Below are 11,643 nucleotides of genomic sequence, written 5' to 3'. Positions count from 1 at the left end.
AGCAAAGCAAATGAAAACAGGAGCGGACACCCCAGCACAATGCAGGGAGCCCTGACAGGGCAGGGAGCTCGGCTGTCCCCAAACACCTATGCCAGGGTTTCACCAGGATCCATCCCAGGGAAAGCCTGGCTGTGTGTTACCCCTGCTCCAGGCACAGGCTCATGAGGCTATAGGACCCTCTCCCACCAGGGTCCTTAGAGCCCCCAGCACCAGCTTATGGCTTCCTCTGCCCTTCCAATGGCAGAGGGTGATCTGGAGACCTCCTGTGCTCCTTCCCTACCCGAGAGCCCATGGAGAAGCTTTGGCTCCACAAAGAGCCAAGCAATGCGCAGCCATGCAGGCAGGCAGCTTTCAAGAGGCTCTCCAAGAGCAGAGCCAGAATCCTCCTCAACATCCTCTATTTCCTTTTGGAGTGCTGCCAATTTACCTGGATAGGAAGGGAATGCTGAAGCACTCTGGCCCCCTCCCTCCCTGCATCAGGGCTGGCACCCCGCAGCTGTTAGCTATTACCTGCACTTGGTGGAGGGTCTCTCTTCAGCCCACGTTCTCAGTTAAAGGATCACCCTTAGGGGAAACCTCCATGTGCTTTGTCACTAAGGACAGTATCAGCCTACATTCACCAGGTGAGCATGCCAGGTGGCAGGGGCAGCACTGGAGCCTGCACTGGTGCTGCTGGAGCCCTCGCCTTCGGCACCTCACCAAAGAGAAACCCTGGTTTAGTCTCCTTGCGCTGTGCACACTTTCTACCTGGTTGTTTAAGCACCTGGCACAGACAGAGGCAGAGGCTTTCTTTGGCACAAGACCTGTGCCGGCCCTCCGGGGCCAGCAGCACGGTCAGGAGCAGAGCTGCAGCCTTCAGGATGTGGGTGGCTTTGTTTGCTTTGGAGTTTGCACTTGCACTTGTTTTCCTTGGTATTTGCTCCAGCAGCTCCAGCTGAGCACTCATCCTGGGCAGCTCGGCCCCTGTGGTCCCGAGCTCCAGCGCTGCACTCCCTGCAGTCCTGAGCTCCAGTGCCGTGTTCCCTGGGCTCCAATCTCAGATCATTTCAGGCTTTGCTGGCTAAAAACACTGCCAAGCAATCCCCCCTGGCTGTGATGGGCCTGTGCCCCGCATGGAGCACAGGTGGGCACAGCAGAGTCCTCCCTGATGGAGAATGCTCCAAGAGCTGCACCGGAGCATCCTGGCAAACCAGCAGCGCCCCATTCCTGGTGACACAGTTCCAGTGCCAGTGCCCATGCTGGGAACAGGGTCGGTCATTCAGGGTGCTGTGAGAGATGGGTGACATGGGGTGATGCTTCATCTCCTGCAGTCCTGGTCAAGCACTTTGGCTCCTAGGGGGCTGTGTCTCATGCGATGGCCCATTGGGTACCCAGCAGAGGTCTGATGCAGAGCGGGCAGATGCACACTCATAGAACACCCTGGAACACAAAGGACACAAACCCCCATGCAGGCACCCAGCTCTGCCCTGCTGCCGGGCTCTGGCCTTGGCTTCAGCACAGGGGATGTTACCAACCCTGTGCTGCATCTACCTCCTGCCCTTCCCCAGCACCTCGGGCTCTCACTGTCCAGCCTCCACAGCTCTATTTTAGCACCGGCGATGGGTTGTTTCCCTGTCAGAGGTCCATGTCTTTATTTAACTCCCATCCAGGTTCCCAAATTAGCGCAGGGAGGCTCCGGCTCTGTTTGCCTTGGAAGAAGATGCATCGCCACACATTATTTTTGATTCAAGTAAACAAAGCCTCTGCCTCTCTTTCTCCTGCTCCCCTTTGATGTCCGTGCTAATTCCAGTGCCCGAGATGGGAGCGCAGGCGCTGGCGGGGCCAGGCTGAGGCTCCGGGGATGCCGTGGGCTCCCTGCCCTGCCCTTGCTGCAAACCCAGCGCAGCCCCAGCCCTGATGCACGGGGGGCTGCTGCTGCCCCAGCCCTGAAACAGCCCCAGGCTGGGGCTCACCGCTCGCCTGCAGCACCAGTTCCCAAGCGCACTGCAGGCAGCACAGCCACTGGCACGGTGCTGGATGCTCTGACCCCCTGCCCCACCGGTGTCAGGACAGCGTGTAGTGCATGGCGTGTCAGCACGTGCCGTAGCAGCACAAGGCAGGTCATGCATGGGTGTCAGCACATGGGTGTCAGCATATAGGGTGTTAGGACAAGGCAGGTCAGTGCATGGGTGTCAGCGCATGGATGTCAGCACATGGATGTCAGCACATAGGGTGTTAGGACAAGGCAGGTCAGTGCATGGGTGTCAGCGCATGGATGTCAGCACATGGATGTCAGCACATAGGGTGTTATGACAAGGCAGGTCAGTGCATGGGTGTCAGCACATGGGGTGTTAGGACAAGACATGAAAGCACAAGGCACGTCAGCACACAGGGTGTCAGCGTGGGGTGTGCCAGCACCGGGTGACACCCAGGGCAGCAGGGGACCAGGTAGGGCCCTGCAGCAGCGCCTGGGATCCTGCAGCAAGGGTGCATGCAACAAGGTCCATTCAGTTCATCCCAGGCTGTTTCTGGGACCTGCTCTGCAGCGGGACAGGAACTCCTCACCCCCCCCCAGCACAGAGCTTCCCTAGGGCACAGCCCAGCCCCACAGCCATGGCAAAGGAGTCACTCTGCAGCTCAGAGCAGAGCCCCCTATGCTGCAGGGCCAGGCCCCCTTGGGGACAGTGACCCCATCCCTGCAACTGCCCTCACAGCCTCCACGGGAGGCCTCCTCCCGGCATCGATCCACCCAGACACATGTAGCTATTAATAGCTGGGGCTGATGTTGACTTGGATCAAGGGGAAGATAACAAGGTTATTTTTAGGTTTATCTCTCAGCCTGAAGTGAAATGCTCTTGGCTGGCTCAGGCAGGCTCTACCCAACCTGTCGAGGCATGGCCGGGCCCTGGGATGAGGGACTCCTGCTGTGGGGATGGAGGACGGATGCACCTCGGATGCACCAAGGGCACAGAGGATGCAGCAGGACAAGCCTTGATGCGCTGGTCCCCATTGTGCCAGCCCAGAGGGTCTGTAACTCCCGCCTTCATGGAGAGCAGCAGCACAAGGAGTCTCAAAGGAAACCAAACCGTTGGAACCTGCCCTGGCTGTGCTCTCTGAACCTCTGCACCACTCCCAGCGGGTATCCAAAGGAACCCTGTCCCTCCTGGTGCGGCCGTGTCCTCACCGGGACACCGGGATGGAGCACCAGCATTGTTCATCCCTCTGCAGGAAGATTTCAAGCTGAGGGCTGCAGCTTGGCCCCATCCCACTGCCAGCATAGCCACTTTAATTATGCTGTCCCAAGCGGCATCTAAAAATACCCACAACACCAACTCACCCATAATGAGACACGGAGCACAAGGAGCCACCGCAGAAACCAACCCAGTGGCGCCGGGAGGCTTTTCCCATCGGGAAAGCTCATGGAACCACCATGTCCTCCAAAATGCTCCAATGAAACCACAGCTTTGGAGGGAGGGGGTCTTCTCACGCCAGCTCCCTTTCCCCTTGAACTCCCTGTGTGAGCCCTGTGGACGTGGCCATGGTCCCATGGGGGTTTCAATGCCTGGTCCCAGAGCTGGCTGCCTGCTCCTGCTGCCCACCAGCCTGGGGTGGTCCATCACACGCCAGCCTCCCCTGGTCCACAGGGTGAAGGGTTGGGCATGGGATGGCACCCAGGAATGCTGGAGCTGCTCCGTTGGCTGGCACCAAAGGCAAATCCATGGGGAGCCGCATCCCGTGGCTGCAGGGAGGTCCAGGGACAAGCGCAGGGTTCCCGTGCCCAGATTCCAGTGGGGAGGCCCTGGGATGAGCTGGGACAACAGCCTGGCAAAGCAGAGGGGTTTGCGGGCGGTTGTTCCCTCCCTGCCCCATCTATTCACCTCCACCCCAGCGCTGGGCTCCTCTCCCGAGTTGAAGGCCTTTTGCCAGTGCACCCCTGGCACATCGGGGGTCAGGAGAGCACCCCCCCACCAGCCAGAACCCCCGAGATCAAGTAAATGTGGGTCTGGCCGGAAGGCGCGGGTTGGAAAACACAGCTCCGCTGCTCCTGTGCACCCCAGGATCAACCAGGACAGGACCAAGCTGGAGCTGGGGAGAAGGGAAGGGGGAAGCGGCAGTGGAAGTGGTTTCGGAGCAGAGGGGAGCTCATGTCTCAGCCTTGCCTGGCAGAACCTCAGCCCAGAGCCTATGTGGGTCCTGCACACAAGCGGGGTGAGCTCAGCTGCCCCTGGGGCAGGGGCTCTGTGCCCAAAGCCCAGGGCATGGATGAGCAGCCCCTGCTGAGCTGTGACCTCAGGGCAGGACAGGAATGGGCTGCAGTGAAGCCATAAATCATGTTAGTGACAGAAGCCCAGCTCCGGAGGCAATGGAGCCAGGAGCAGAGCTGGGGCAGGCACAGGGATCCCCCAAGTGGGACACAGCTCTTCAGGGAAGACCAGGCAAGCTCTGTGTCCCCTCTGAGCCTGTGCTATTTAAATCCCTCTCTTGTGAAAGCAAGACCTGAAACAAGCAAACAAATATTATCTGGAAACACAAAAGCCCTGACAAATCTCCCAAAAATTCCCTACGTGGGCTGTGCTGCAGTTGCACAACAGGAAGAGGCTGTTGATCCCATGTGCTCTGTGCCAGCACTGCAAGCCTCCACCCAGAGCCGTCTCTCGGCTGCAAACAGCTGCACCCCACACCAAGCAGGGGGACAGGTCACAGTTCGAGGTAGCCCGCGGCCAGGCACATGTCCCACTAACCCAGCCCAGGGCTGTGGCTCTCAGTTCCTGCTGGGAGATGAGCAGGAGCCCTCCTGGTGACAGCGCTCTGCTTGTGTGGATGGGAGATGCTCGCAGGGGAGTGGGTGCTGCAGAGGTCTGTTGAGGAGAGGAGGATGGTGCACAGGTTCTGCTGAGCTCTGTGGGATGGAAGGTGTGACTGCCCTTCTCTGGAGGGACACGGGGTCCCACATACATCACCCCCATCTCCTCCAGCCCCCCAGGTACAGGGTGGAGGCATTGACACTGCTCCTGGCAATGCTGCTCTGGCCCAGCACCCCCAAGATTTCTCCTTTCAGATCCCTCACATTATCCCTGCTCCGAGCCAGAGCTCAGAAACAGCCTTTGTGAGCTGGTGAGTGTGCCCAGCCACAGAGTGGGGTTTGCTTGCAGGCCAGATCAAAGCTCTTGCAAAACAAGTTAATGATTGAACTCCTTTCAGGGGTGGCTTGCCCTTAAACTTCAAAGTCTGGACATGTTACGGAAGGAGATAATCTGACCCCGAGTGCAACCCAGCTCTGAACACAGAACAGGAACATGGGTGCTGCAGCATCTCCCCACACTGGTCACTTGCTGCCACCTGGTGTCATCTCGGCACAAGTGCTGAGGACCTGGGGGATGGCAAGGATGGACCCGTGGGGTGCAACGGCACCAAGTTTAACTGAAAGCTTTGGGTTTTCTTACACTGTACACAGCGTCATTGCACTAGAGACTGACACTGCTCCAGCCCAGCCCAGCCAGTACGGAGCACACTGTTACCGGGGCTTGCACAGGCACAGACTGCAGCCAGCTTAATAGATACAGCACACCCAGCCTTAACCAATAGGGCTTTATTCTCTTGGTATCTCAACAACCAACCTGAGGTACAGTACACAAGTGTGACTAAAAACACCCTAATCTTCAAATTATGGCCTGATTTATTGATGTTGGTTAAATAACCAAGTTTGAGAACATTGTAAAGCAAGACATGTGCATTCCACTACTCCTTTTCACCTTGAGGAAAGCACAGAGATTTTCACCTATCCAAGCACATTATTTCCAGGAGGATCAAGCATCACTTCACTACCACCAGGGCTGGCCAGCGTGCTGCCATCCAACGCTGAGAACTTCACCAGCCCTTCCCTCACCTGAAGCAAAGTTCCAGCCTCTGCAGGGACAGAGGGTTTGTCCCCCTGCACAAAGGAGTTTGCACCTCACCACTCTGACAGCCGCCTCCTGTTCCTGCCCAGGAACTTGAAGCCCGACTGCACCACATTCACTTAATCCTGATCCCTAAACCCAAAAAGCAGGGTACAACTTCCACAGCATCAAGGAGTAGTATAAGGCACAGTACGTTGCTCTTTACCTTAAATTTAAGGGAATGTCAATTAAGGCTGATTATCAACATATTGTAGCCTCCCAGGAATAGTCACAGAGTGCTCCTAAGATCAGGTAATTGTTTCCCGTGTTCACATCCAGTTTAGATAAAATCAGTTCTCATCCGGTTCAAGAAACGCTGCAGATCAGTGACCACGTGCGGTGGCTGGAATGTCACTGCTCGTTCTGCTGCCCCTCTGCAGCGGCAGACACCCCACCTTGGCCCTTGTTGACATCGCTGATGCATGCCCACAGTCCATCCACTGACTCCTTCCACAGCGTCACCTCAAATGAGACCAGGAAGAAGTTTCAGCCTTAAAGTACAGTCTGTTCCTCACAACCATCACAGCACCAGCTTGGTGATAGTCTACAACTACAAAGATCTAGCATTGCAGCACTGCTCTAAGTATCAGTTATCTGTTGCTGCCTACTGTGTAATTTTCCAGTGGTAAGGTGACAGTACGTGAGTTCTGTTGTTTGCACCCTTCCAAAAGAAGTGAAGCCTGCATTTCAATACTAACAATCCAGCACACATGGTTTGCTGAAGGTCAGGCTCTTCCTCCCCTCTTGGTAGATCAAAAGGAAAAATGCCACCCTTGCAGCAAAGACCCATCTCAACCAGACATGACAACAGCCCGTCTCATCTCAGCTCTTCCGAAAACACGGCATGCAGGAGCACAAGCCAAGGGAAAGTTACTCACCTTATTGTCTCCTCCAGACACTGCAAGGATGTTGGCAGTAATGGACCAACTCACATGCCAGACAACATCATTGAATTTGTGCAGCAGCTTCGGTGACCAGGAATTCCCAGAGGCATCGTCACATGTCCAGATGAACACTCTGCCATCCTAGAGAAGCAGACCGGCTTGGTGGGACCACCAGGTACAACACAGAAGACCCCACCTCAATGGCACTTGGAGCTACGCTTCCAACCCACAGCTCCAATATGAGCCCCCAATGTGTCTACAGGGGTTTTTGCTCAACAAAGGGGCTGGTTTCTTACTACAGCTACAAGCAAGACAGGAGTACAGCACTCTGGTGAGAAAGCTGCGTACCAAAGATGACTTGCAAATACCAGAAGAGCTCACAAAATACCTAGGTACCAGCTGATTTTTTTCCCCAGCATGAATTTTTCTTTCCAGCCACATGAGAGCAAGGCAGCAGCTTACTGAGTAGTCTTCTTGATAGGAAAAAAGCATTTACAGAATGATTAGCAGCAAACACTACAGCCAAGGTGAAGGTTGAGAACATCAGAGCTGATTAAGAATAACAGTTATGAGAAAGTAGTATATTTAGCTGGAAGTTCAGTGATTTTGATCCAGAGACATTAAAATATGATGTTAGTGTGAAGGTTTTCCTCAATGCGAGATCATCCTGATCATGATTTTCAGAATAACAGATAGGCTTTGGTACAGAGCCACACACACAAACACAAATGCTTCGAGTCTGGGAGGAAAGAGAACACAAAGGTTCTTGCACACAGACCCAGACAATAGCAAAGGATTGTTCAGAGGACACGTTCCAGTGAAGTAACTGGGAGCAAAGGCACTGAGCCTACCTCTGTCACCCCAAGGGAAGCCTCACCTGTGAGCAGCTGGCAATGGTGCTTGTGGGCAAACCTATGGATGGAGCCCAGGCTACATCTCGAACCCAGTCACTGTGAGCCTCCAGCTTCTGCTCTTCTTTCCACTGGCCATCTTCCTCCCTGAAAACACAGCTACACAGTCAGGAGGGCAGCAGCAGACGTCACATTTCCCATCTCCTGTTCTGGAAGGCTTCGGTTTTCAGACTCCAGGTTTATCCAGGTAATACAAAGCACAAGTGTTCCCCGCTCTCCTCTAAAAGCTCTATAACTTCAACAGACAAAATCCCTTCCAGAGGATAGAAAGCAGCCCAGGCAAAGCGTGTTTGATCTTCAGTTACCACACAGAAATCTGCTATTTCCCAAGTGACAGCAGTAATCAAAGACAATCAGAAAACCACTTTCCAAGTTAAGATGAAGCAGGGCTGACACAAATTGCTGTAACCATGTGAGAGACTGCACATCACTAAGTTGTTTCTAATTTTAAATAACTTCTCTAAGACAGTAATTCAAAGATGAAAGTGCAGAGATGCTGAAAATCTTGAGATACCAACAGGGACTTGCAGAGATATTATCGAGAGTATCAGGTTTTGTGAGTTCTTAAGCCTGGCAACAGAGCACTTACTTCCAGATCTTGACAAGGTTGTCACAGCCACCAGATGCAAATCTTTTGATGTAGTTTGGTTTCTGACCAGATGGTTGTTCTATAAGGCTTCCCGGGACAACAGCAGGAGCCCAGCTAACTGCATTACAGCCAATCTAGGTGATGAAAAAATGCCTCTATTAGCAGATGCTTACTTCAAACACTGCTGAAGGGGTGAAGGACACCTCACATACTCTCTACTTGGGGGGAATAAGCCCATCTTAAGAAAGCAGGAGTCTTACACAATGCTGGATGGACACTGGATGATCAAGACATCCAGATATGGCCTGTCTCAGTAAGGCACTTACTCAGAACCCCTCAGGTCATCAAGTAACTGTTCTATGTGCAAATATCATCTTGCATATACAAACAGAGGGCACAGAGACAGGAACTGGAAAGGCACCAGACACACACAGTTGCCAAGACTCAGGAATGCAGAAACCTTTTGTCTGGAGCCCCATCTCTCCTTATCGAGAGCTGCTGCCATCAGCTTATGAAGTTCTGCTTAAGAAGAAATCTCCACTCTTTTGGGAAAAGCATGAGCCCTGCATTTTCCCAGCTCCAGTTTATTCACAGTTAGTTGGCACAGATGTTCTTCGGACCAAAGTCATCTCCTCCCAGGTAACTTCCAGCACTGTATTTAATGCATTATCAGTGCTGTTTACTAACCTTCACACGTTTGGTTTTCGCCTTCATTTTAGTGACTACATTGTACACCTTCCCACTCTGGAGTACTTTAAAACAAGTTATCCCAATTCAAGAACCTGTTTCATGTAATTCCACTGCAGTTCAGTATTTATCTACCCTACAGTGTTTTGAGGCCTCAGCTCAGCATTTCTGTGTGGCTCCAAGGTCTCTGTGCTGCTCGAAGGGACAGACTCACCGTGTGTGCATTGCTGATCTTTTTGACTTCCCACTGCCCATCACCGGTGTAGCTCAGTAAGGAGATGGCTCCATCGGAGCTCCCACAGGCCAGGATCAACCCATAGTCATGCGGCGCCCAGCAGACAGAGTTCACTGGGAAGGGAGAAGCAGGATTAAACCAAGGTCACTACCTAAAACTAACTAAACAATACACAAAGACTACAGTTACTGAAAGTGAGCAGCTTGGAGAGCTGGGAATAAGAGTCTTAGCATTCCCAAATTTCAGCAAAGTCAATGAATTTTACTGAATGACAGAAAACTGCCTTTATTTTTGGCACCCTTTTAGAATTAGAACACCAAAAGAACACCTTAATGACAGACTAAAGACTATCCCCTGCAACAGCAAAGAGCACTGCTGACTCCAGAACAAAAACTGACTGGCAAGCAGTATTCGGAGTCAGTCGATCAGTAGTTATTTAGATCAGTAACACAACAAAGCTGGAGGCTTCTTAGATCTGTACCTCAAGGACCAATCATCTGGACAAAACAGTCTCCATTGCACAACAAAACACAGCATGCCAAAATACTCCTTTCTTTCTCCCTGCAGTCAACACAGAGGATTTCCCCCAAGAATTCAGTACCCAACTGTCTTGTTTATCTGAAAGCTGATTTATTTGTAAAACAACTCCTAGGCAAACAAGGGATGAACCAGGACTGGAGGTTTTCCAGCAACACGACCTGACACAAATGTCCTGTGTACATGGAACAGATTTACTGACTCTCCACTGATTTATCGCCATTGACAGAGACTTTCCTCCTTAACACCAACAGGTTTATTCCAGTCTCACCCGACTCCTCTCACATCCCATCTCACTCCCACCTCCAGACCCCGCATACCTGAGGAGTCATGCCCTGTGTACTCATAGGTCTTTTCCCAAGTGCCATTTTCCTCCTTCCAGACGATAACCTTCCTGTCGTAGGAGCAGGAGGCCAGGATATTTCCATACATCGGGTGAGCCCAGGCAACCTGCCACACGGGACCTTCATGCCTGCAACCAACAACGTTACTGGGGAGAGCCTGACTTTGTCTTTTGTTCGCAACAACCACCAGAGTCATTATGAACTTAGAGGAGTTTGCCCTCATCTTACATTGACAAACAGCGAAGTGACAAAACATGAAACACTTCCACAGCTAAAATCTCCCCTTTCCGACACTTTACCCTCTCAGGTCCGCTATGAGGATCTGCCCTCCATTCCGAACATCAAAGATCTTCACGGATCTATCTGAAGAGCAGGTTGCCAACCGGGTGCCATAGTAATCCATCTGAGCATCGTGCTGCAGGGGACAGGAAAGCTGCTGTCAGCGCAGGCGATGCTGCTCCGTTAAACGACCTGACTACATCTGAGACATAGCGGTGAGAATGGTGAACAAATGGGGTTCTAGACTGGTGGGTCCCAGCCCAGTGGGTCTGAGAGGATGGGTTCAACAGCCCAGATGAACCACACAAGTCATGGCGCTGCTGCCTTCACCACACAAAGGTTACACAGGAGAAACCTGAGGCACCCAGAGCAGGGATGTGCAGTGCTTTCAGGGGTGGACAGGGAATCTGTGCCACCGGCTGCAGAGCCCGGCGCAGTTACGTGGTTTTGTTTGTTAATCCATGAAGCGGGTGTGAGGACACCAACGCCCCGTATTTACGCTTGGCACCCTGCTCCCTAAGCGGGCTCCTCGCTCCTACAATTACTTGCATCTTGCTGTACGCGGCCGTTTCCGGGCGCACACACACACACGCGTGGGGCGGAGGAAAGGTCGCAGTGTCACCTGCCCCAGCTCCGGCCCGCTCACTACACGCACGCGTGGTGGCCCATGGAAACGGGCACAACCGAGCCCGGCCGGGACAACCGCAGCTTCGCGCCGCTCCCCGGTGGCCGCGTGGAACGAAACGGCGCTGCCCGAATTCCCCACCGCGCTCCCCGCGGGAGCCGCATCCCGGCGCGCACGAAGGGCGGTGCGGGGGGCACCGGTTCGGCACTTACGATCATGTCCTCGTGCGAGGTGTCCACCGTGTTAATGACCGAGACCTGCGGGCGAGCAGAAACAAACCTTGTGCCGCACCCGGGAGGCCGGGCCCGCCTGCTCGGCCTGAGCACCGCGGACACCGCCGGTTCTCCGCCCGCCACCGCTCCGACAGGCGCCGGAGCCCCCCGCTGCCCCGCGAACCCCCTCCGCCCCCCGGCCCGGCCCTACCATGGCTGCGGCGGCGGCGCGAACCCGCGGAGCTCCCGGCGGCGCAGCTCAGACGTGGCACTGCGGTCCCACACCCAAACGGCCCCGCCGCGCCGCGCCCCGCCCGCCCGCGCCACGAGGTTCCGCCGCGCAGGGGTTCCGGCGTTCCGCGGGGCTCCGCCGGCGGGCGGGCAGCGAGGACCGGCGGCAACGCAGCGGCTGTGCCACGGCC

At 54.3% G+C, this 11,643-nt stretch overlaps 1 protein-coding gene across 1 annotated transcript; it reads right to left on the bottom strand.

The window, feature by feature from the left end:
- Window positions 1-5,554: 5,554 nt before the first annotated feature.
- On the bottom strand, window positions 5,555-11,624 carry SEC13 (SEC13 homolog, nuclear pore and COPII coat complex component). Its single transcript, XM_061362542.1, has 9 exons — window positions 11,433-11,624; window positions 11,222-11,266; window positions 10,405-10,520; window positions 10,082-10,233; window positions 9,204-9,337; window positions 8,303-8,436; window positions 7,680-7,800; window positions 6,797-6,943; window positions 5,555-6,380 (listed from the first exon to the last, which is right to left on the bottom strand). The coding sequence occupies exons 1-9, from the start codon at window positions 11,433-11,435 to the stop codon at window positions 6,270-6,272; spliced, it is 963 nt and encodes a 320-aa protein (XP_061218526.1). The 5' UTR covers window positions 11,436-11,624; the 3' UTR covers window positions 5,555-6,269.
- Between the last annotated feature and the right edge of the window lie 19 nt (window positions 11,625-11,643).

This window comes from Neopsephotus bourkii, unplaced genomic scaffold, assembly GCF_033783945.1.
Source record: "Neopsephotus bourkii isolate Nb327-2 ecotype Australia unplaced genomic scaffold, CSIRO-AGI_Nbou_v1 NB_1120, whole genome shotgun sequence".
NCBI classification, from domain to species: Eukaryota; Metazoa; Chordata; class Aves; order Psittaciformes; family Psittacidae; genus Neopsephotus; species Neopsephotus bourkii.
This window is presented reverse-complemented; position numbering and strand designations above follow the sequence as displayed.

Coding starts and splice junctions, on each gene's coding strand:
- SEC13 (XM_061362542.1), bottom strand. Junction 9,338..10,081: donor CACAGGGCATGACTCCTCAG/GTATGCGGGGTC, acceptor CTCCCTTCCCAG/TGAACTCTGTCTGCTGGGCG. Junction 8,437..9,203: donor AGATCAGCAATGCACACACG/GTGAGTCTGTCC, acceptor TTCATCACCTAG/ATTGGCTGTAATGCAGTTAG.